At 40.9% G+C, this 20,560-nt stretch overlaps 2 protein-coding genes across 2 annotated transcripts; one reads left to right on the top strand and one right to left on the bottom strand.

The window, feature by feature from the left end:
• Positions 1 to 550: 550 nt before the first annotated feature.
• saysd1 (SAYSVFN motif domain containing 1) lies at positions 551 to 2,327 on the bottom strand. The gene is made up of 2 exons (XM_080514173.1): positions 1,887 to 2,327; positions 551 to 1,007 (listed from the first exon to the last, which is right to left on the bottom strand). Exons 1-2 carry the CDS (start codon positions 2,145 to 2,147, stop codon positions 684 to 686), a joined length of 585 nt encoding a protein of 194 aa, XP_080370299.1. The 5' UTR covers positions 2,148 to 2,327; the 3' UTR covers positions 551 to 683.
• A 90-nt stretch (positions 2,328 to 2,417) lies between these two features.
• grcc10 (gene rich cluster, C10 gene) lies at positions 2,418 to 5,086 on the top strand. Its single transcript, XM_080514349.1, has 4 exons — positions 2,418 to 2,431; positions 3,419 to 3,472; positions 3,949 to 4,125; positions 4,769 to 5,086. The coding sequence occupies exons 2-4, from the start codon at positions 3,421 to 3,423 to the stop codon at positions 4,906 to 4,908; spliced, it is 369 nt and encodes a 122-aa protein (XP_080370475.1). The 5' UTR covers positions 2,418 to 2,431; positions 3,419 to 3,420; the 3' UTR covers positions 4,909 to 5,086.
• Positions 5,087 to 20,560: the final 15,474 nt, after the last annotated feature.

Below are 20,560 nucleotides of genomic sequence, written 5' to 3'. Positions count from 1 at the left end.
TCCATTCCTCTCTCAGTTGATTAATGTGATAAACTCTATTAATTTTCTGGACTTTGAAAGCAGCAATAAAGTGGCACAATACTGGAGGTGGCCATGTTGTTTAGTTTTACCATGCAAATGCAAGATATGTATCCAGCTTCCACGCAAGCACACATTTCTATGCAAGATCTAGATCCAGGAACATGTAAACTCTTGTCAGAAAGGAGTAGAAGGAGGATTTATTATTGTTGACCTAATTAATGGAGCAGCCTTAAACCTGTTACCACTGAAAGCTTGTGTGTTTCCTTTTTTTTGGTGGCAAATCTTGTATTTATCTCAGGCAGCACCCGAAAGAGAAAAGTCACTCTCGATTCATTTATTAATTTTAATAAGAATTTGTCAGAGGCATCTTTTAACTGCATCTCTAAATGAGCCACTCACATAATCTTCTCTTGCATTTGAACTCAGATCCATACTAGGTTTTCTTATCAGTCATCAGTATGTCATAGTATTGGAAAATGCTTAAAAAAAATAAAACAAAACAGGAACATCACTAGCCAGTGACCTCAATTCCAGTTTAATGTGCAATAGAAAAGTAATCAACTGAAATTAGAACAGGACAAAACATTTTTTTAATTAAATTACCATTTTCCCAGGGGAAGAAATATCTTCTAATTATCTATAAATGTGCAAATATGAGCCTTTCATCTGCTCGCCAGATGTCTGTAACCCATCTCCCCCTCCAGCTGCTCTGCAGTGATGGAGCCCAGCAGAGGTTGACAGTCTGGGTTGAACACGGAGTAGGCGCTCAGCTCTCCGGGCTCGCGTGGCGCCGGGCTGCGGAGGCCTTCGTAGAGCCAGTAGAAGAGCGAGAGGACGAAGAAGGCCAGGCCGAACTCCAGCTCCACAAACAGACCCAGGAGAACCAGCCACAGCAGCACTTTGAGCAAGATCACGTTTGAGACGACGAGCTGCTTGGAGGCCAGCCACCGTCCCAGAGCGCTGTCCAGCAGCCAGTCTCTTCCGCTCTACAGGAGACGCAGCAGACACAAGACGGACATTAAAAAAAACTGTGTGCGACCCAGAACAGTGATTTTTAGACATTTACCAACAGAAGACATAACAGCTTTCACTTCAGGTTGCATTTTTCACATTCCATTTGTTTTAACCAAATTTCAATTATTCCCTGTGTTTTACTTTCATTGTATTCATTCATTCATATATTTTTAACAGTTCAACTTCAATCTGAATATTTCTCGTCTCTTAAATAGTTTTTACTCTACACTTGTCTTTTGCAGTTCATGTGTAGCTTTCTTTTGAATTTGATGCTTTGGTGAATTAAAGTATTTCTTTTTTTTTTTGTAAAGCAATCTCAATTGCATTTTGTGTCTGGAAGGTAAATAAGTTGCCGAGGTAACATTTTATGTGTGGTTTATATAGAAGACTTTACATACACTGTTAGGAGTGGGTTGCATGTTGGTGTAATGATTGGAGGGTCAGCATTTGCCCAAAATCAGCTGTAACACCTTAAAATGTCTTGGGAGTGGGGGCTTATGGCAAGGAAAATGTATTTATATAGCAGCATTCAGAAACAAGGCAAATCACAGTGATTTGCATGGGAATAAATGATATGCATCCAAATAATGTGAATAAGAAAGGCATCAATAAAGAAGGTAAACTAACAAAGTAAAATCTTTTGCATTGGAAACTGGAAAGGCTGGACAGTACAGTGACTCATCACTGCCCCCTACAGCATTATTGATGATATTGCACACCGTCAGATTGTACGATTGCATATGAAACATGCCGTACCGATACAATCTGGAGTCAAAAAACGTCCACATCTTATCAGCAACACTTAACAAGTTATTCAACTTCATATACTTTGCTCAGGGGACTTTTATTACCTGGCTTTGGGAGCTTAGTGTTGGGTTGTTTTCTGCCCTCTGTGGTTGATGACAGCCAGCTGTTGGAGATGTTTCAGACTGGGCTTCGGTTTCCACTGCAACCTGTTCCCCAGAATGTGGACAGTCCGATTTTTGACTCCTTCCATCGACATGCTCATCATCCTGTGCCCCAGAGTGCGGAGGACAGGGGGACCTTTCACTCGTCTTATCGACATTTTGAGCCAGTTTTCTGGCTCTGAACTCCGCCAATCTCTTTTCCATCGATACCCAAACTCCACGAGCGGCGAATATTAGCAACAACAACAACTGGGGCTCCTCATTCAAAAAACTGTAAGCGCTCCCACTCCTCGTTGGGTAGAGATTGTGAAGCAATAAGGCTGTCTTTCTTGAACTGTAACTTCTTCGTGGAAATGTTGCATGGTTGCTATCACTTTAGCTTAAACGTCGAACGTCAGCGTTTGCCGGAAAACGGAAGTCATTGTCGCAAACCGGCGTGGTTTTACGACATTTCCTCTCTGGCTACAGCTCAGCTGTTTTCGTCACCGGTGAGTTTCCAAACCTTTATTTTTGTTAATGTTTTGCCACTAATTCCCTCGATAGTAATGTGCAGTTTAGTCTGCGGTGTGGTGGATCATCGTCCGCTGAGCTGTTGTTCCCTCACGTGACGTGTGAAGTCGGAAGTAGTGTGAAACGATGATGAGGTTCAGCTCCTCATCACACACACCTCGCCTGCCTGCTGTGTGTTTACGTGTCTGATGTTTTATTACGCCGGTTTAATTACATTTACTGTTTTCTGCACTTGGCTGCACCTTTGCGTTGGTTTTCGCCACCTGTACGAGGAACTATAAAGCACCTCCTCATCATTTAGATTCAACAACTGTATCCATATTGTTTTACAGTACACCATCATGAAAGACCTTCAATAGAATAGAATGGAATGTGGTAGAAAATACTTTATTGATTCCAGAGGGAACGCCTTTTACAGCGTTGCTCCATACATAATAGAATGGAATGCATAGAATGGAAAGTTAAAATGTCAAAAAAAGACAATAAGTAAATATTAATATGTACACGGCTTAAACAGTTACTAATATAAGAATGGCTTCATAGTAAACACACAACAAAAACAAAACACTATTTACAAAGAAGTGTTATTGATAGCCACAGGAAGGGTGGATCCCCTGTGGCGCCCTGAAATACACAGCTCCTGCAGCTGACCAGGACATCATGGAGGATGGGAGACATTGTTGAGCCTGTTGGTGTCAGCCACCCTCAGCCTGCTGCTCCATCATGCAACGGCAAAGAGAATATCGCTCGTCACCATCGACTCATAAAACAACTTCAGCATAGAAGGACTGATGTTGGAGGACCTCAGTCACCTCAAAAAATAGACACAGCTTTGGTGTATTGTCAATGTTTACCTCCAGATATTTGTACTCTACATCTTCAGTTTTCGCCTAGTTTGATCAGTTAAATGCATTATTTCATTTAATGTAAATAACTAACTTTTTTTTCTGTTATTTGTTCTGCAGTAATGGCCTCAGCTCCAGCACAGCAGCCCACCCTGACTGTTGAACAGACTCGAGGTGAGTGGGACTGCTTCACATCCCCTTTCTGCTTCTTTTAGTCACCCAGGTGACCCATGTTGTAGGATGGATGTAGAACTTTTGCAGCATTGAGTATTCACACGTGTAAGACTGACTTTGTTCTGACATCAGACGAGCAACTTATTTAGTTTTGTAGCAAATTATTTAGTTCCCATTTGAAGCAGCATGTAGTATTACCATGGACCAGGATGTCTCTATACTGTCAAGATTTATCAGATTGTTCTCTTTTCAAGCAGCTCCTTCATTAGTTCCTCAAAGGGTTGTTGAAACCATGTTTGCAATATCAGTTTCTTAGTTTGTACTAAGAAACTAAGATCCAGAAACTAAATATGGCCACTTGCCTGATGAAAGGTTAAAGGTATTTGGTTTTCATTTACATGACCTGAAAGATGGGAACCTGCAATGAAAAAGGTGCTGCATAAAATGTGCTGATGTAGTTGTGGTTGTCTTCGCAGTGGTCCTGAGCGAGGTGATTCAGGCCTTCGCAGTCCCAGAAAATGCTGCGCGGATGGATGAAGCCCGAGAGAGTTCCTGCAATGACATGGGGAAGATGCTGCAGCTCGTGCTGCCTGTGGCCACCCAGATACAACAAGAAGTCATCAAAGCCTACGGATTTAACAATGAAGGAGAGGGTGAGGTTTCTGCTTCCATGTTTCTATTAAAAAAACAAAAAAAACAATCTGTAACTACTGCACAGTTTGCATGGTGAGAGGCTGAAGATATTTAAGATGCTCATGTGAAAATTCCTTTAGTTCTTTGTCTTGTAAACTGATAATTGAAGGGAAAAACATTAAAATACCGCTTCCTGATTAAAACAAAAAGTGATACATCTAAGCAAATTTATCAGTTTGTGATTCACAAAAATGCAGTCAATAATGAAATTATTCTTTGGTTCATTAATTTTCTGGGAAACTTTGGGCTCGGAGTCCTTTGACACTATATAAATAAGTTTGAGGCACAGTCGTAAAGCAGCTGATTGGCTATCTGAACATTCAATGATCATTTTGAATAGCAAGATCACTAATCCCCATTTTATTAAGTCTGTCTGGGATTACAAGAAAGAGGTGGCAGATATGGTTGAATTCAAGGCACTTCACTACGCAAATTATCAGAGGAGAGCAAGTATTGGAAATCAAACCGATGATGCCCTTCAAATGGTAAAGGTTGTATTAAATGAAGTTTTTTTCTGTTTAAAACTAATTGTAATTTCTCACCCAGTAGGTTTCATGTGATTCTTTACCATGCTTTGTCGTTCTGATTGTGCTTCGCTTCCAGGCGTCCTTAAATTTGCCAGACTGGTGAAGATATATGAAACTCAGGACCCAGAAATTGCCGCCATGTCAGCCAAACTGAAGTCCCTCCTGCTGCCGCCGCTATCAACACCGCCTATAGGAGGCGCCATTCCAGCCTCATAGGAACTATTTCTGCTCATCCATCAGCTGCAAGGTTATATTTAATGCTCTAGATCTACTCATCCACTTTGTGCATTTCCAAGATCCTCTATGCTCCATCTTTACTTTTTGTGTGTTTAAAACACAAAACATTGATACGGTCTAACAAAGAAAGCTTTTTTTCCCTTCAAATTACGTCATCATTTAAAGCATTTTGTTTTGTATTTATTATTATACTTTAACCATTTCCAAATGTTACTGAATTCCTGTAATGCCATTTTGTACCTTTTTTTTTTACTATGTCAATTTGTTTGTTATATATTGAAATTAAATCGTTTTCTCTGAATTTCTGTGTGATAATAGAGTACGTAGGGAGACGAACAGAATTTCATTATACATACTTTATTATTGCAGTAAGATTTATATATGATAAACATGTTTCATTAAAAAAAATCTGATTACACACATACTCACTCCCCACAGGAAATATTACTTAGCATCAGGAGTGTTTATAGTTAAAACATTTCTATTCCAACATATAAAATATGGGTCTAACCCCGGTCATCATCACAGACACATGCTGACATCATAATAGAACGGCAAGAGAACATGAGAAAAATAAATAATTGTTAAGATAAATAGTCTACACCCACATTCTGTAACCAGCCACTAAAATTATTATACAATGATTAATAAAGTGCTCGTTCACTTCTTTAAAGGCAAATTGCTCGCGCACCCACTGAGGTGACGGTAGCGTGGAAGTACTTAATTCTGATTCCTGTGCGTATTCACCCGCAACAATCACTGCTGTGTATGTAGGAAAATAAAAGTGTTGTGAGGGTGAAACACAGTCAAGTTTCTTCCATCCCATCATCAGCAAGCAGCCGTTCCTGTGTGAAGGAGACCGAACCCAAACGTAAAAGTCAAGCAAAGTCTTAATACTGAGGACAAGCGATCAATCCAGGCCGAGGAGGTCGTTTGGAGAACCGCTTCATGTGGACGGAGTTTCAAGTCCTTCACGTCTCAAAGTGACGGAAAATACTTTCGACATATCCCAGCACACGCTGCCAGTCCGGCCCGTCTGCTTTCAGTATCTCCTCCACAGACTGTCATGGAAACAGAGAAAATATGATGTATCCTGGTAACCCAATGAATAAACTGGCAAAATCATTGGTTAAAAATAAACGTGCTCCCACCAGTGTGGCAGTGATCCCCACGCTCGCCCCTGTCTTAAAAGCAAGATCCAAGTTTCCCTTCTGCAAAAATAACCACAGCATTAAAACACTTTTGAGAAATTTCGTTTGGGCGCGAATTCGCAATTGAATGGCAAAGTGTCATTTTCATTTCTGTTTTAAAATTTATGACCCAAGCTCAAACTTTAAAGGTTCCAGGGCATAGAGCTATTTTGGTCCCAGTTATCTTCTCTCCTAATGAATTTTCCCACAAACTTTCTTTTAAAAAACTTTTTTCCATTTTGAATGCATATAGTGTCAGTTTTTACCTTGTCCGCTGGGTTGAGGCTGTCAAAAGAGATGCAAGTCGGTAAATAGGTGTGATAAACAGCGCAGAAGGCCAAACCGTCTTCCCAGCTGCTGCTGAAGTTGGTGATCTCAATATTCTGTCAAAAAGTATTGAAAACACATGAAGATTACAGATCATTGCTGTTTTTTTCTTTACATTTGTATAATTTTTCTTCATTGTTTTCCACCTGATAGAGTAACTTCAGTCATTCAGAATATTATTATTAGCGTCTTTCCCTCACCTTATAACCTTGAGTTCGACCTTGGCACCAACGCAGCAGTGAGTTTCTCCTGGAGCCGCCATGGCGCCTCAGCAGAGCACTGAAACCATCCTGAGGCCTGGGAAGAATCAATTATTCCCTTCGATTTATTTAATAAAATACCTGCACGGGGGGATTTTCTGGGGAGATTGGGGGTTCGGCTGCCAGTTTGGTGGATTCAATTGCTCCTCTACTGATAAAATCCATCTCACAGTGAATGAAGCGACATCCCCGGCAGACCATAATATCTATTGGCTTTATATACAATCACACGTTTTTGCTTCACACACCAGTATTGATTTAAAAGTGTTATTATGTTCAAGTAAAAAGGACAAACAGCTACACACCTGATAGATTCTGAGCTTTGTTCCTCACCCTGTTTTCCTGTAACACATAAATGCAGCATCAGTCATCTGGCTGGAGGTTTCATGTGTCAGAAAATGTGATTTTACGGTCTTTTTCAGGTCACCTGTGTAAAAATTAGACCAGCTGTCCTGTCGCTTTAAAATTCGATCTATTCTTCTCTCTTTGGTTGGCTCTTCTTTCTGGAGGAGGTAAGAACTTGTCGATTGATCTCACAGAGGTTGATAATGTTCCTGAAGGTATTTCACAGTCGAGCAGTGTTCTACCTTGCATAGAGGCAATGTTGTGCTTGTGTTTTTTGAGGCAGCACTTCGACTGGAAGGGTCGTTTGACAGCGGAAGACGGGAGAGACTCCTGGAAGACAAAAAGTGTAGGCTTGACAAGATTTTGTTGACGTAAAGTGACATTAACTTCCGCGTCAACTCACCAGGATCTCTCAGAGAGCATCACAATCTTTCTCGGATCTCTCGGCCCTTTGTTCTTCTCCACTGCAGCCAACTTACGGAGGTACCCCTCTGCCACCCCTTTCCCCTTCAGCTGCAAGTCTCCCGATTCACTCATCTCATCTCCTCCTTTATCCACCTCTTCACTGGAGTCCCCCTGGTCTTTGGCTTCCATTTCCTCTACATCTTTCTGCATCTCCACAGAGTCTCTCACCCTGGAAGCATTCCCCAGAGCGTCCCGTTCCACTCGCTCCCGCTGCAGGCCGAGTTCAGTCAGTTTGCGACAGACGCCTTTGTGCTCGGCTCTTAAACTCTCCAGCTCTCGGTGTGTCTCCTGCTGTTTGCTGAGGGCCTGAGCCAGCTGCTCCTCCACGGTCCTGTGGCTCTCCTGGAGCGAACCGAGGGCCTCGTCCGACTCCACGCGGAGCCGGTCGGCCACAGACACGGCCACCTGCAGGTCAGACTGGAACTGATGCCACTCCAGCCTCTCTGTCTGTGGAGCAACAGCGGCGCCGCAATATCAAACACTGCCAGTAAGGCGAGTCGTTTCAGAAGCCATGCCTCTCAACTCGTACTATATGAATTCATTCTCTGAGACATGAGGTAGTTGTTGATAATATGTTGGAAAAAAAGCTACAAGTGCGTCTCAAAATTAGGTTATCACTGAAACGTTTTTCTGTTATTTCAATACTCATGACAAACTAATTGATTTCAAGCATAATTGCTCTAAATGTCATTCAGCTTTTTAGGGTCCCTTGTTGAAAAAACATCTGATCTTTTAAAATACATTTTTTGGAGCATTTTTTAATTTTTAGCTTATGCCTGTAAAACCCTTTTATTTAAATTATAGGAGGGAAAACTGCGTTTCCATTGCATTTGAAATGTTGCAAATCTTATCCAGAGCAAAGTAAAACCTCTAAAAATCAAATGTCAAACTAAATTTGATTACCGATGACTCCAGTCAGTAACAATTTGACTTCCACCCTCCAAGAAAATACATTTTTCGAATCACAGTTCTGTATTGTACAATAAGTACAATGAGCATGCTTGCTTGGTGATATATTTACTGTTCAATCCACATTAATGTCACGATTAGCAAACAGAAGTATAAAACTTTAAGAATTTGACTGAGCCATGTGTTTTCAGTCAACCAACTGAGTGCTGGTAGCATTTAGAACAAAGACAAACTCACCCTGAGTGTCTCCCGGAGTGTCTCCACCTCCTCAACCAGCTCCTCTCTCTCCGCTATCAAACGTCTAAGCAGCTCTGACGTGATATAAAACAACCACAGAATAAAAAAAAAACCCAACTATTAAACCCATCAGTTATTAAGAGAAGCTTCTTTTCAGTGTTTACTGTTAAAATTCACAAAAAAAAGTGTATTTTATCAATCACAATGAGTAATAATGACACGGATCTGAGCTACAGACAGACAAGATATTTAAATTCTACCCTCACTCACAGGTAATAAAAAAAAAAAAAGTCAACTTGAAGCTTCTTAAAACAAAGTAAGAAGTAAATATAGCGAGCTTACCTACTGCCCCTGTGGTGACATCAGTGTTGGGGGTCAGGCCCAGTGAAGCTCTGTAGTGCTCCATCAGACTGAGCAAAACCAAGGTCATCTCATCCCCGGCTTTCTCGGCTGCAGCCTGTGGCTCCAGTCCGCTGTCTCTCTCCGGCCAGCTCTCCTCGGACGGCGAACCTCTGGAAAGGAGCAGTGACGACGTCGCCGGACTGCCCAGACTGACCACTGACTTCTCGTGCCTGGCTGACGCTGCATCGCTGGCATTATTCTCCGATGAGGCGACGCCGTCGACGCTGATCACGGCCCACTCAGACGGACCCGCTGACAGCTTCTGTGTCCACTCTGCTACGAGGGAGGCGGAGGAGGGGCTGGTGGTGCCGGCTGGCGATGGAGTCTGTGACTTCTCCGGGGACGCTGCAGAGGATAAGGCCATGGCCATCAGCTCTGCCTGGGTGGGTGTGGTGGGAGGCGTTTGGAAGAAATCTAAAGGAGAACCTAACAGGAGGGAGGAATAAAAATGAGAAAAACGCCACTGACCTGAGCATTAAAATCATCTAGGTTAAGTTAAAAAATGTGCCGAATGCAAAGCACCCCCCCCTCTCCTCTTCCTTGATGCAGATGTAAGCAACTCAGTGTCCGCTCCCTTATTTACTGTCCTGGGCTGCCTGATGCAGCAGAAAATCTCCCCTGCCAGTGTCTTGGCTGGCAGACTCACTGCTCCCTAACGTGACAAGATCCAGGAAGAGATGCGATTTCACCCTGATCTCGCATCAAGCAGCTGCTCTCCTGCTACTATGAAGTCATATCCTTCATCAAATCTGTGCAGCTTCCAAAAATGTACCCAAAAAGAATGATTCCGATTCCAATCCTGTATCTATTGGCAGGGATGACTTGATTTCTGACAGTAAAACATCCTCTCGTGTGTCATCTGTTGATGAAGACTCATGTTAGAGCCCTGTGCGATTATTCTGTCATGCTGAGTTTTGGCTAGTTTGGAGTGTGCATGTGTTGGCAGGCTACAGACGTCTTTATCTGCCCCGACTTGGATCTCTTCATGCTTCCCCTCCTTGCCCTTGTGTGGTGCTGCAGAATTCTGCACACTCATCATTTCCCCTGCAGCAGCATGGCGTAGTCTGCTCGGCTACAGCAGGGGAGCTATTCTCATCCTGGAGCCTGAGCATGCTTCCTGCATGCTGGCAGCTAAAAGATGAAAATCAGAGGCCACATTTAGAACAGCTGCAAGTGTGAATCATGCTAAGTGAGGAGATGATCGATCGCCTTCAGCTGAAGAAGAGACGAGTGATTTCAGACTGAAGCGATGAAACATGACACTTTCAAATGCACTACAAAGCCAAAATACCTCATATGCAAAGCAGAAATTAGACTTTGTTGACATCGCACTTGCAGCTAATCATGTTTGACAAGCAGAACATCTGGGGGGTAAATAAATAAGAGGACAATGATTTGATAAGGTGGAACGCATTACATTTTTATTTTTGGAGTAGCATCTTTATTTTCATTTCCAATCAGCTTTCGCCTTAAGAGGTTTTCAATGTTTAACATAAAAAGCCACCTCTCTAACAGAAATCCAAACATTCTGGTGAAACAGGGCGCCTTTAAACTGTAACTCAATGAAAGGACACAATATAAATATATTCATTGACATTTTGATAAATCTAAGAGTTGATCATGTGTGGGCAGAACTGACAGTAATAGATCACTATAACTATTTGAGAAATTAGACATTGAATCTCTTAGAGATATATTGACTCAATCACATTTTGTCTTTGCTTTTTTGATCATTTCACTCAACAGATAGTGATTCAAGATCTCTGAAGGGGAAATAACAAGACCTTTCTCTTTCCTTATAAAGTACAACGTTTTCCAATGTCATTTTTGTGTAAAACAAGATGGATAAAAAATCCTTTCTTGGGTTTTTCTAAATAAACATAGTGTGGTCATCCAAGTTGCAAGTATAGACAAACAAAATGTCCAAACTATCAACTTGAAAATGTGATCCTTGCAATGAAGTACATAAGAGGGACCATCATGGTGTTGGGTTGCTTTGCTACTTAATTGTTCAAGATCTTTATCCTGTCGCATCATGCCACTGCTCAGCCTCGGTATGCAGAAACCCATCTGTTCAATACTTCTAGTCCAGTTTTTGGACACACTTTGTATTAATCTGCACAGTGTAGCTTTAAATGACAAAATGTGATAAACACACCTGATTGGTCACAGTCAGCAGCCTTTGCTTTCATGACAGGTTTACACACACTTTGTATTCTCTCAGTTTCATGAGGTAGTCACCCGAATGGCTTTTAATGAGCAGGTGAGCTTTGTCAAGAGGAATATGTAGAATGGCTTGCCTTCTTCATATGTTTGAGACCATCAGTTGTGGTTTGTTGTGGCGAGGACGGGACACAGTGATCAGCCCTTTTTTACCACCGTCACGTTAAATCACATTAGATCAACAACCACTCGACTAAGTACATTCAGACATCATGCCATCATTGATTTATGACATGAAGGTCGGATAATCTGGAAAAAGTAAATAAAACAATTCAATATGATGATGAAGATGATTCACGAGGACCGCCCCAGGTTTTCATGAGAGCTAAATGAATGACAAGATGTGCCCAAAGTGTTAACGAGTACTGTGCATATGAAGGATAAATCCACGGGGGAAAAAAATTCTCTAATACGAGATCTTATAGAATAAAAACTTTAGTTTCGTGGGGAGGTCCACTATTGTGAAGGTCAGTAACTGGTGGTTAGTGACAGAAACAGAGCTCAATCCCTTCTAGTAGCAGCCTTATACAAGATTGTATAAAGAAATGTGCATTTGCCTCCCAACAAACAAATCAGCTAGGATGTATTACTGCTCTCCCGCTCTGTAAAGATGATGGTCTTTAGAAGGATGTTGTGGGCAGAGAGAAACTAAAAGATAATGCAAATAAAAATGAAAACTGAACTGAACTGATTCAAAAGGCAAGGTGCTTCTATCAATTAAAATAAAACCTAATTAAAAACTTGTTTTTTTCAAATAGTTTTTTTCCCCTACCTAACTTCAAGTTCTGTACTGAAAATCTCAGTTCAAAGCATGCTGACTGGGCAATATGCCAGAGTACTAGGTTGAACTGCAGCAGATGATAAATGGTGTTTGGGGAAGTGGGTCTTCATCATTGTTTGGCTGGAGTCTTACAGTTCAAAAGACTGAATAACCTAACAAGAAATAAACTGGGTCAAGCAAAATTCTCCCCCAACCTAGAACTTGGTGTATTTTTACTGTACATCTTGTCTTTTCTAGAGGAGTAAAATAAGACATTGCCTGCTTCCTCCCGAGTGTAAAGACTCTGCTTACTCGCTATGTTACATAATAAAAACCTCAGACGACTTCTTACACTGAGACACTGAAATCAAACGATTGTGCCACTTTGTTGAAAACAGGAAGACAGTGGTTCCAAAAATAGTCTGCCTATGATGAAGAGAGAAAAGATGGCAAACAAATGGAGGGAAAACAACCAGACGTATCAAGCCAGGCTACATGAATGTAAAAATCTACATGAATAAAGAGATATTAACCACCCAATTATTGTGTGTCATAGAAGATGAGAGAGTTACCGGTGGGAGCATTGCTGTCTTTGCCATTATGGTTACCCATGATCCAGCAGGGGCGGGTTTATTGACAGACTGTTCCAGTTGTCCCTCACTGTGTCCTCTATCCTGTGAAGCCTTATTCTGTAGAGACACGGGAGTGAATACATATTTTCATTAGTGTGACTCACCACTGCTCCTCTGGCCAGTAAAACCAGACGAGTCTGATGTTTTTCCAAAGAAGACCAAAATCTTGCAACATCGGGCCCAAAAAAATTTGTTTCATCATCAAAATATTTAAAAAATAAATGACAGTTTGTCTTTTATTCAAAAACATTAATGTAGGCCACATACTGTTTACACAATGGGACATTTACAGGTGGTGCCAGCAAGGGCCACGTTTGTAATCCATACTTGTCTGACAACTTCCCAGCAGTAAAATGAGGTTATGTCATATGTAACACGTGGCCATTTCTTGACTTTGAGAAATAACAAAACCTCATAATCTGTCAATTTATGCTTGGCATGATTTTATTGGTGAACAGATGTCCTAAACTCAAAGACTGGATACATATCTGAAGAGTATTTTTGTTTACATGTGATGTGTAAAAAAACCAAACAGTATTTAAAACTAATTGAATAAATAAATAAATGTTGATTGATCAGATTCCCCAGGGTCATTTGGGGAACTCTGGTGAATCAAACATGAACTATTGAGCAAATTGAATTATTTCAACAGCACACCTTTTTGCATGATTTGCAAGATAATGTTCAGCGACAGGATGAGTGTAAAAACATGCCTTTAGTAAGTGTGGGGCAATTGTGCCTTGCAGTGAACAATTGATATGAGACACACAACATTAAGCCTCTAGGTTCATTCATTCATCTTACCTGCTCAGCCGGGCCAGCTGGACGTCTTCCAGCCGGGACAAACCGCCGGTTTCTCCTCTGTGCGTCTCAACCGCGTTTTTGTCTGCTGCTTCTCCTCCCCAGACAGAAAAAAAAAAAAAAATCACATACAGACACAATCCGACTCACAGACGCACATTTTCTCTCATGCTGTCGTCACAACAGACCACCACCGCGAACGTCTTGAGCCCAGTTCGTAATAAAATTCAACTCTGCTGCTTCGCCTTTAAATCCAATGCGTCAAAAAGCGGCGGCGAAGGAGGCAGAAACAAAGTGTTTGCGCAGCTGCTGCTCGCTGGAGAAACGGCGTGAAGGTTGATCATGGCTTCATTTGGAGGTTTGTTGAAAGAGGTGCCATTGAAAATGTGTAAATATTCTGTGCGGTGGTATGCGTGATGATGAAATGCGTCGGCCGCTTGCGGACACACCGGGCGCAGAGATGCAGTCACACCGGCTGCAGGTTCATTACCTTTTGTTCCAGGCAGGTGTGGTGGCGCCCAGGTAACAGGTTGGACCCAGTCTGCCGGTGCAACACACACACACGCACACGCACACGCACACACACACGCACACAAAATAACAGCAGTAACAATCACAAACTCAGGGGAGAGGAAGTGAGTGATTACTTCTAATGTGATATTAAGCCAATGGAGAACAATATGAAGCCTGGATAATAACCAGAAGTCCATCCTGAGGACCTTTAGAGGGCGGGGACAATTGGAGGCTGCTAAAATAAGAATTGTATTTAAACAAAAAACACCAAAACATTAAGATGTCCAATGACGTGTCTTATGAGCTGTGAAGGAAATCTGTGTCGTTTTGAGAGGCATTCATTGAAATAACATTGTCTCTGGTACAATATAATTCAATCAATAAAAAAGTTAGAGTGCTATTCGTAGAACTTTTGGGGTTTCAGAATGTTTTAAAACTGTTTTTGGGAGAATGCTAGAGTTGTACCACAGATTTTTACGACAACCACGTTTTCATCCATCCATCCATCCATCCATCCATCCATCCACCACAGGGCAAACACAGAGGCACAGACAAAGACACAGACTAACTCCACAGAGAAAGGCCCACATTTGGGGCCACGGCCTTTTCACTGTGAGGCAAGAACATTATCCATGGCACCACAATCTAACAGACAGACAGAATGACAGGCAGGCAGACAATTCAAAATTCCCTGCAGCAAGCTTAGAATTCAAATAATGAATTTTTGGGAAAGTTATAATATTATGCATTAGTAATCATACCGCCACTATTAAAAATTTGTAGATATAAATTCATTGTAAAAGAGTAAAAGTCTAGAGAAGTAAAATTTAATAAAATGTTGATTAACAGTGAGATTAATATTACAACTCAATGTTTAGGAACTAAAATCAAATACACACACACACACACACACACACACACACACACATATATATATATATATATATATAAATAGTAAAATCTAAACATTCATTGATTGTAGGATTATGTAAATAAATAAACAGTTAACCATAACATCACAACATTATGAACTACAAACAGTTTAAAGTGCATTAAGGCTGAAGCTGTGAGGAAAATACACTAACTCGTGATCAAGTCAGGTTAATTTGATGATGGTGCATATGACTTCTTCAATTTCCACTGAAGTATCATAACTATCAGGTTGAACTCGTCTCCTTGGTCACACTGTGGTGGCTCAGTGGAGTAAATAAGCGATTCAAAAGATTAAAGGTCCACACATACACTACAAGAAGAATAAGTATCACCCCCTGGAGTAGAGAACAAATGTTCTCACAGCTTGTTCTCAACACATCAACTGAGCAGAACTTGTCACAATCTTTCACTCTTTTTCTATTCCCACACAGGATTTCTGCACTTGGGTTTCTCATGAATTATCACGGATCCTGACCAGAACTGAGGTACGTATGTATCCATCCCCAGTGGTTGAAGACATGGACACTGTTTTGCATTGTCCATAATCAATGTGACATATCTTCCCATTTTCTTTCTAGAAAAAAAAAAAAAGTTCATTTGACAGATGCATACTAATGTGGGAAAAAAAATGAAATGCTTTTTTTTTTATTCATTTGATATAACAGGACATTCATTTCTACTCTCAGTTGCCTTCACTGTATCACCGTGGCAACAAAACTGCTGGAGGAGAAATCAGTAGGAAAACTGTCAGAAAAAACCCCCCACAACAGAATTATCGTGTATAAAAAAAGGATAATCACGGAAAGATAAAGTCACTGTGTGTTGCTAAGGAACCAGTCCAAATGAATGCAGATAATCATTGTGGTTGCTGCTGTGCGTTGATACAGAATCCCAGACAATAAGCATTTTGTTTGCACTGAAATGCATCATGTCAGTGTATTCACTTCAAATTCTAACAATTTGGCCTCATTTTAAATAACGGAACGGCTGGATCTTCAGATCGGCGCTCTTGTGATTACACAACACGTAATTGGGGTTTCAGAACCATGGACAGATACACAGTGTGACCATCGTCTCTGGCGACCCCCAGTGTCCAGACATCGACGAGAGAAACAACTGGATCAAATTATCAACGATTTTCAATTTAAACAGAACAACTACAGATAATATGTTTCATTATACAACCGTATGAAATATCAATGGCTTTTTTTGCCACTCAAGATAACAGTTCATGCAATATTAAAGATGTAGTAACCTGTTGATAGCTAAATTGGTTTTAAAGGGGTGAAATTACATTTGTTGCGTTGCAGCCATGCAGAATCCTTGGAAATGTCCCATCCTCTAAAGATTTGTTTGGATTTTATTTTTTATTTTTGAACAGTGCTGAAGGTCCTCAAAACTAATCAATTCTTATAAAACTATGAAACATACTTGCAAAGTCTTCTTGACATTATTGGACTGAAGCGGCACTAACTTTTAGAAAGTGTAACTCGAGAAATGATCTGAGACGAGTTATATCTGCAGCGTGAACTATAACTATGAGATGCAGACAGTTTCCAGCCTCTGGCTTTTCTATCTCTACACCCACAAGATTTCTCAGTGACCTCTACTCCTCACTGTTCCTTAGCAATACATCCAACTATTCACCAATCCCACTCATTTCATTAACATAAAACTGTCTTGAGGCTTATCAACTGAATAAACAACTTGCTCTGCAGAAGTTAACTTAAGGGGAATAAATGAGGAACTCGATGAAATGACAAAAAATAAGGGAAATATTTGTGCATTGTGGAATGGTGCAGTGGTGAGCACTCCTCCCTGTCAGAAAGAAAAACACCTCCATTGAATTCCAGGTTCAGGGCGTTTCTGTATGGAGTTTACATTATTATTTGGTGAATGAAATATGTGAATATGTGCATTTTCTCTGTCTTCTCTCTCTGCCCTGTGATGGACATTCCGCATCCAAGCAGCTACATTTGACTTATTGTCAGCGGGGATGGACCCCAGCTCTGTGCAGCCAGAAGTATTAACAATGTATGATTTTATGAAGGGCATACTTCTGCCTTCTGAATGCCAGCTCTGAACAGTTTTAAACGGTCATTTATGCTGAGTATGAGCTTTTCCGGTGCATTGCTAATGACAGTCTCCTTTGTGGGGTGTCCAGGTACACAGCAGTCTACCTTCATTTGCACATTGTCATGAAGCACTGGTGGGAAAAGATGACTAGCCCAATAAAACTTCAACAGAAAGTTGAAGGTCAGGTGAAGACCGTGCATAAAATAAAACTTGCAAGACAAGCTTTCTTTTTTATTTAAAATTTTTTTTTATCTGTAAAGTATTGCTGTTTCATATTTAAGTACTCTCATTAATGGAGTTTCACGCATACATTTCTTTATACCTACTGTAACTTAGTTAGAGTTGTGGGTGACTGGATAGAGTTCCCACCTTTCATCAGGCAAAAGGCCATAATGAAGAGGAAACTAGAGCTAACAATCCAATAAACATAATGCACAAATACACCTACTGGCTATTTCCAAGGCAATTAGCTTTGCCAGACATGGATTTGGTTGTAGATGAACACTGGAATACAAGCAGAGAAAGACAGAGGCATGTACAAGGCACCAAGGAATCAAGGAAGGTAAAAGTGAAGTGATTCATGGAATTTTATTTCGTCACATGTGAGAAACAATATGTTTCTCGGCAAAATTATAATTGTTACAACATGAAAAAAAAAATCAAACTGGATCATTAGAGTGTTTTCTAATCATTCCCCACAGTTGATTTTAAAACACACACTTGCCTTTCTCAGGTGTGCTTCACTTTAAATAAGACCTCCTATTGATCATTGTGCATATGAGGAGTTATTCTAACTTTTCATTTTTTTCCCTTTTTTTTATTTTATTTTATTTTTTATTTGTTTGCGTCTCGAAGTTGCGCCTGGAGTTACATGCGTGTTGCGTTTGTTCAATACGCGCAACCCGCTGTCGGCGCACACTTTGGGGGAAAAATGGCGTCTGACGGACTTCTTCCTTCAGAGGAGCAGCAGCAGCGCTTTCTTTGACCACAACATCAGTGCATAACAAGTCATCTTCTCCACAGGATGAAGTCTGCCGCGGCATCGCGACCTGCGTCGGAGCGGACTGCGCCCGGGAACCGCCTCCATCATGGGAAAGTACAGCAGCCGCTCCGCCGCAGATGTTTCTAACGGACGACACGATGAGCGTTTTCACGGATGCCAGGGGACATGATCGCCTCTCCTTTATTTATGTGCCGTTCACTATCGAAGAAGAAGAAGTGACCTTCTGTGAGTCGGAAGATGTCAGCTCTGAAGAAGGTAGGGGGCGAAAAGGTGGAGGTGATTGTTGTTGTTGTTGTTTTTTTTTTTTTTTTTATTATTATTGTTTTAATATATATTTTTTGAGTGTATGGGCAGAGCCTGCAGCCCTGTTGTTATTGACGATGATCTCAGGTGGAAAATCCACGAGGTGCGATGGAGGCTGAGATTTGTGACCGTCGGAGGGCCGGTGCGTCTCACCTGGCCGCGCGCCGTGGAAGCGCGAAACGCAGAAACTAAGTTCTGGGGCGCTTCTTAATTAAATAATACACTCAATCAATCAATCAATCAATCAATCAATCAATCAATCAATCTGAAAGATGCATGGTTGCATTTGGGAGGTGTGGTGAGACAAAAACGTGTGCATGTGTGTGTCCCCACTGTAAATGGAGGGGGATTCTAAAGTTCCCTCCCTCAAGTTTTATGTGTCTGTAAACGTTCTCATTGTGCTGCTCCCCTCCATCCAGCCTATATATGTGTGCATATATGTGTGTGTGTGTGTGCTGTGACTCAGCTGTATTGCACAATATCTGTCATCCATCTTTCCATCTGTCACAGGTGTTACCATGGCTACTACAGACTCACTGCTGTCTTTTCTTTGAGAAGGACTCAGGTAAGGTGGGAGGGGTGGTTAAGTCAGTTCTAATGAGGGGATGTCACTCCCGGTAATTAGCAGGTCCTTTCTTTCATATGTGGTAAAATGGATAACAGCCGGAATGATCTGGAGGAATTGCAGCGTAGAGAAAAAAGGCGGATTCCTTTGTTTGGTCACCATTTAGCTGTATTATTCTTATCTGCTGCTTTAAAGGAGCACTGCGAGAGAGTTTGATGTACATTTTCAACAAATCCAACACATATCAAAACCAGAAGAGCTTGAGCATCGCTTGATATGATTCAATTTATTCATGACACTTTACTTTCTACACCAATCACAATAATTTAATACTCTTCCAATGTCACCTATGTAGTTAACAAAGGGTAATATTGAAAATGATGAATCTAAAATTAGAATCAAAGTTGGTTAGATGAAGCAAAGAGGGAAGCGAAGTGCAGATCAAAACAAAAATACAAATTCTCATAATATCAAATAAGTGACTGATTTACCATCTCAAGTTAAAAGGTGGATGTTTACCTCCGATATGCTCCTGAAAGAACGGCTTCTTCTGTCACAATGACCTGAACTGTGGCTGTGTGAGTGATGGAGGCAGTGGCACTCAGATCACTAAGATGCATATTGATGATGGCAAATTGTAAAAAAAACTGTTCTGTGTGGAGCTTTTTTCAGCTTGAAGAACAGCGGCTACGCCATATGTGAAAATGTGGAGTAAGAATCAGAAAAGATAGCCTGTGTCTTCAAGTCAATTCATCAATAGACTTTCAATGTCCTGCCTTTTAGGTCTTGTTTCTGAAACCCAATGCAAAATATCAACACAGCGTCAGTAATAACAGAATCAGCTTTGGCTTTACTTAGTTTTATTGCACATCGCAAGAATACAGACAGACTTTGCAGCAGCTTGTAGAACAAAACTTAAATTGACAAACGTTGCATTAAATATTCAACTGCAAACGAAAGCTGGAATGAACTCATGCGAGACACATTCCACAAAATGCAGAGATGAATTGGCAACTCTAAAACTAGAGGACAACATATACAGCATATACAAACACAAGGAGAGGGGAGACCACGAGGCACCGTTGAAAATATTCAACGTTCCTTAAACACAGGAACCATGGACCAAAGGAAACACTGAAAATACACCATGGCTACCTAAGACCAAATAGATATGGAACCTAACAGCAGGACCATGACACTTACCATAGATTACACATCTGCAACAACTATAAACCTAAAACTGATGTTTGACCACTTTCTTAAGTTGATATTTTAAATGTGTCATCAATCAATTGACTTTCTGTACATTGACAGAAAGAGCTACCTCTATGAAGGGTTGTTTTCCTGGACACTTGATGAATTATGACTGCTGTATATGCTCCTATGAGAATTTTCTGAGTTATAAGCTATAGCAGATAGAGGGCCACGAGTGTATAACAGTTGCATTATTAATGTATAAAGAATTTCTTCAGCATAAACCGCAGCCTTGAGAAGCTGAAGATTGATGAACATGTTCAGACTCAAACCAAAACTAGAAGCCAAGCAATAGCAAAAAGCTGCACGTTTGATCTTAAACTGAAAATTAGAGTTTGGTGATTTTTTTTTTTTACCAGACGTTACAATTTAAATAGCATTTCTGTTATTTCATTCTATCAAGTACCGCTTTAAAGGTGCTGTATGAACATTT

The sequence above is a fragment of the Blennius ocellaris genome (assembly GCF_963422515.1).
Source record: "Blennius ocellaris genome assembly, chromosome: 18".
NCBI lineage: Eukaryota > Metazoa > Chordata > Actinopteri > Blenniiformes > Blenniidae > Blennius > Blennius ocellaris.
Note: the sequence above shows the minus strand (reverse complement) of the source record. Positions and strands in the feature narration are given on the sequence as shown.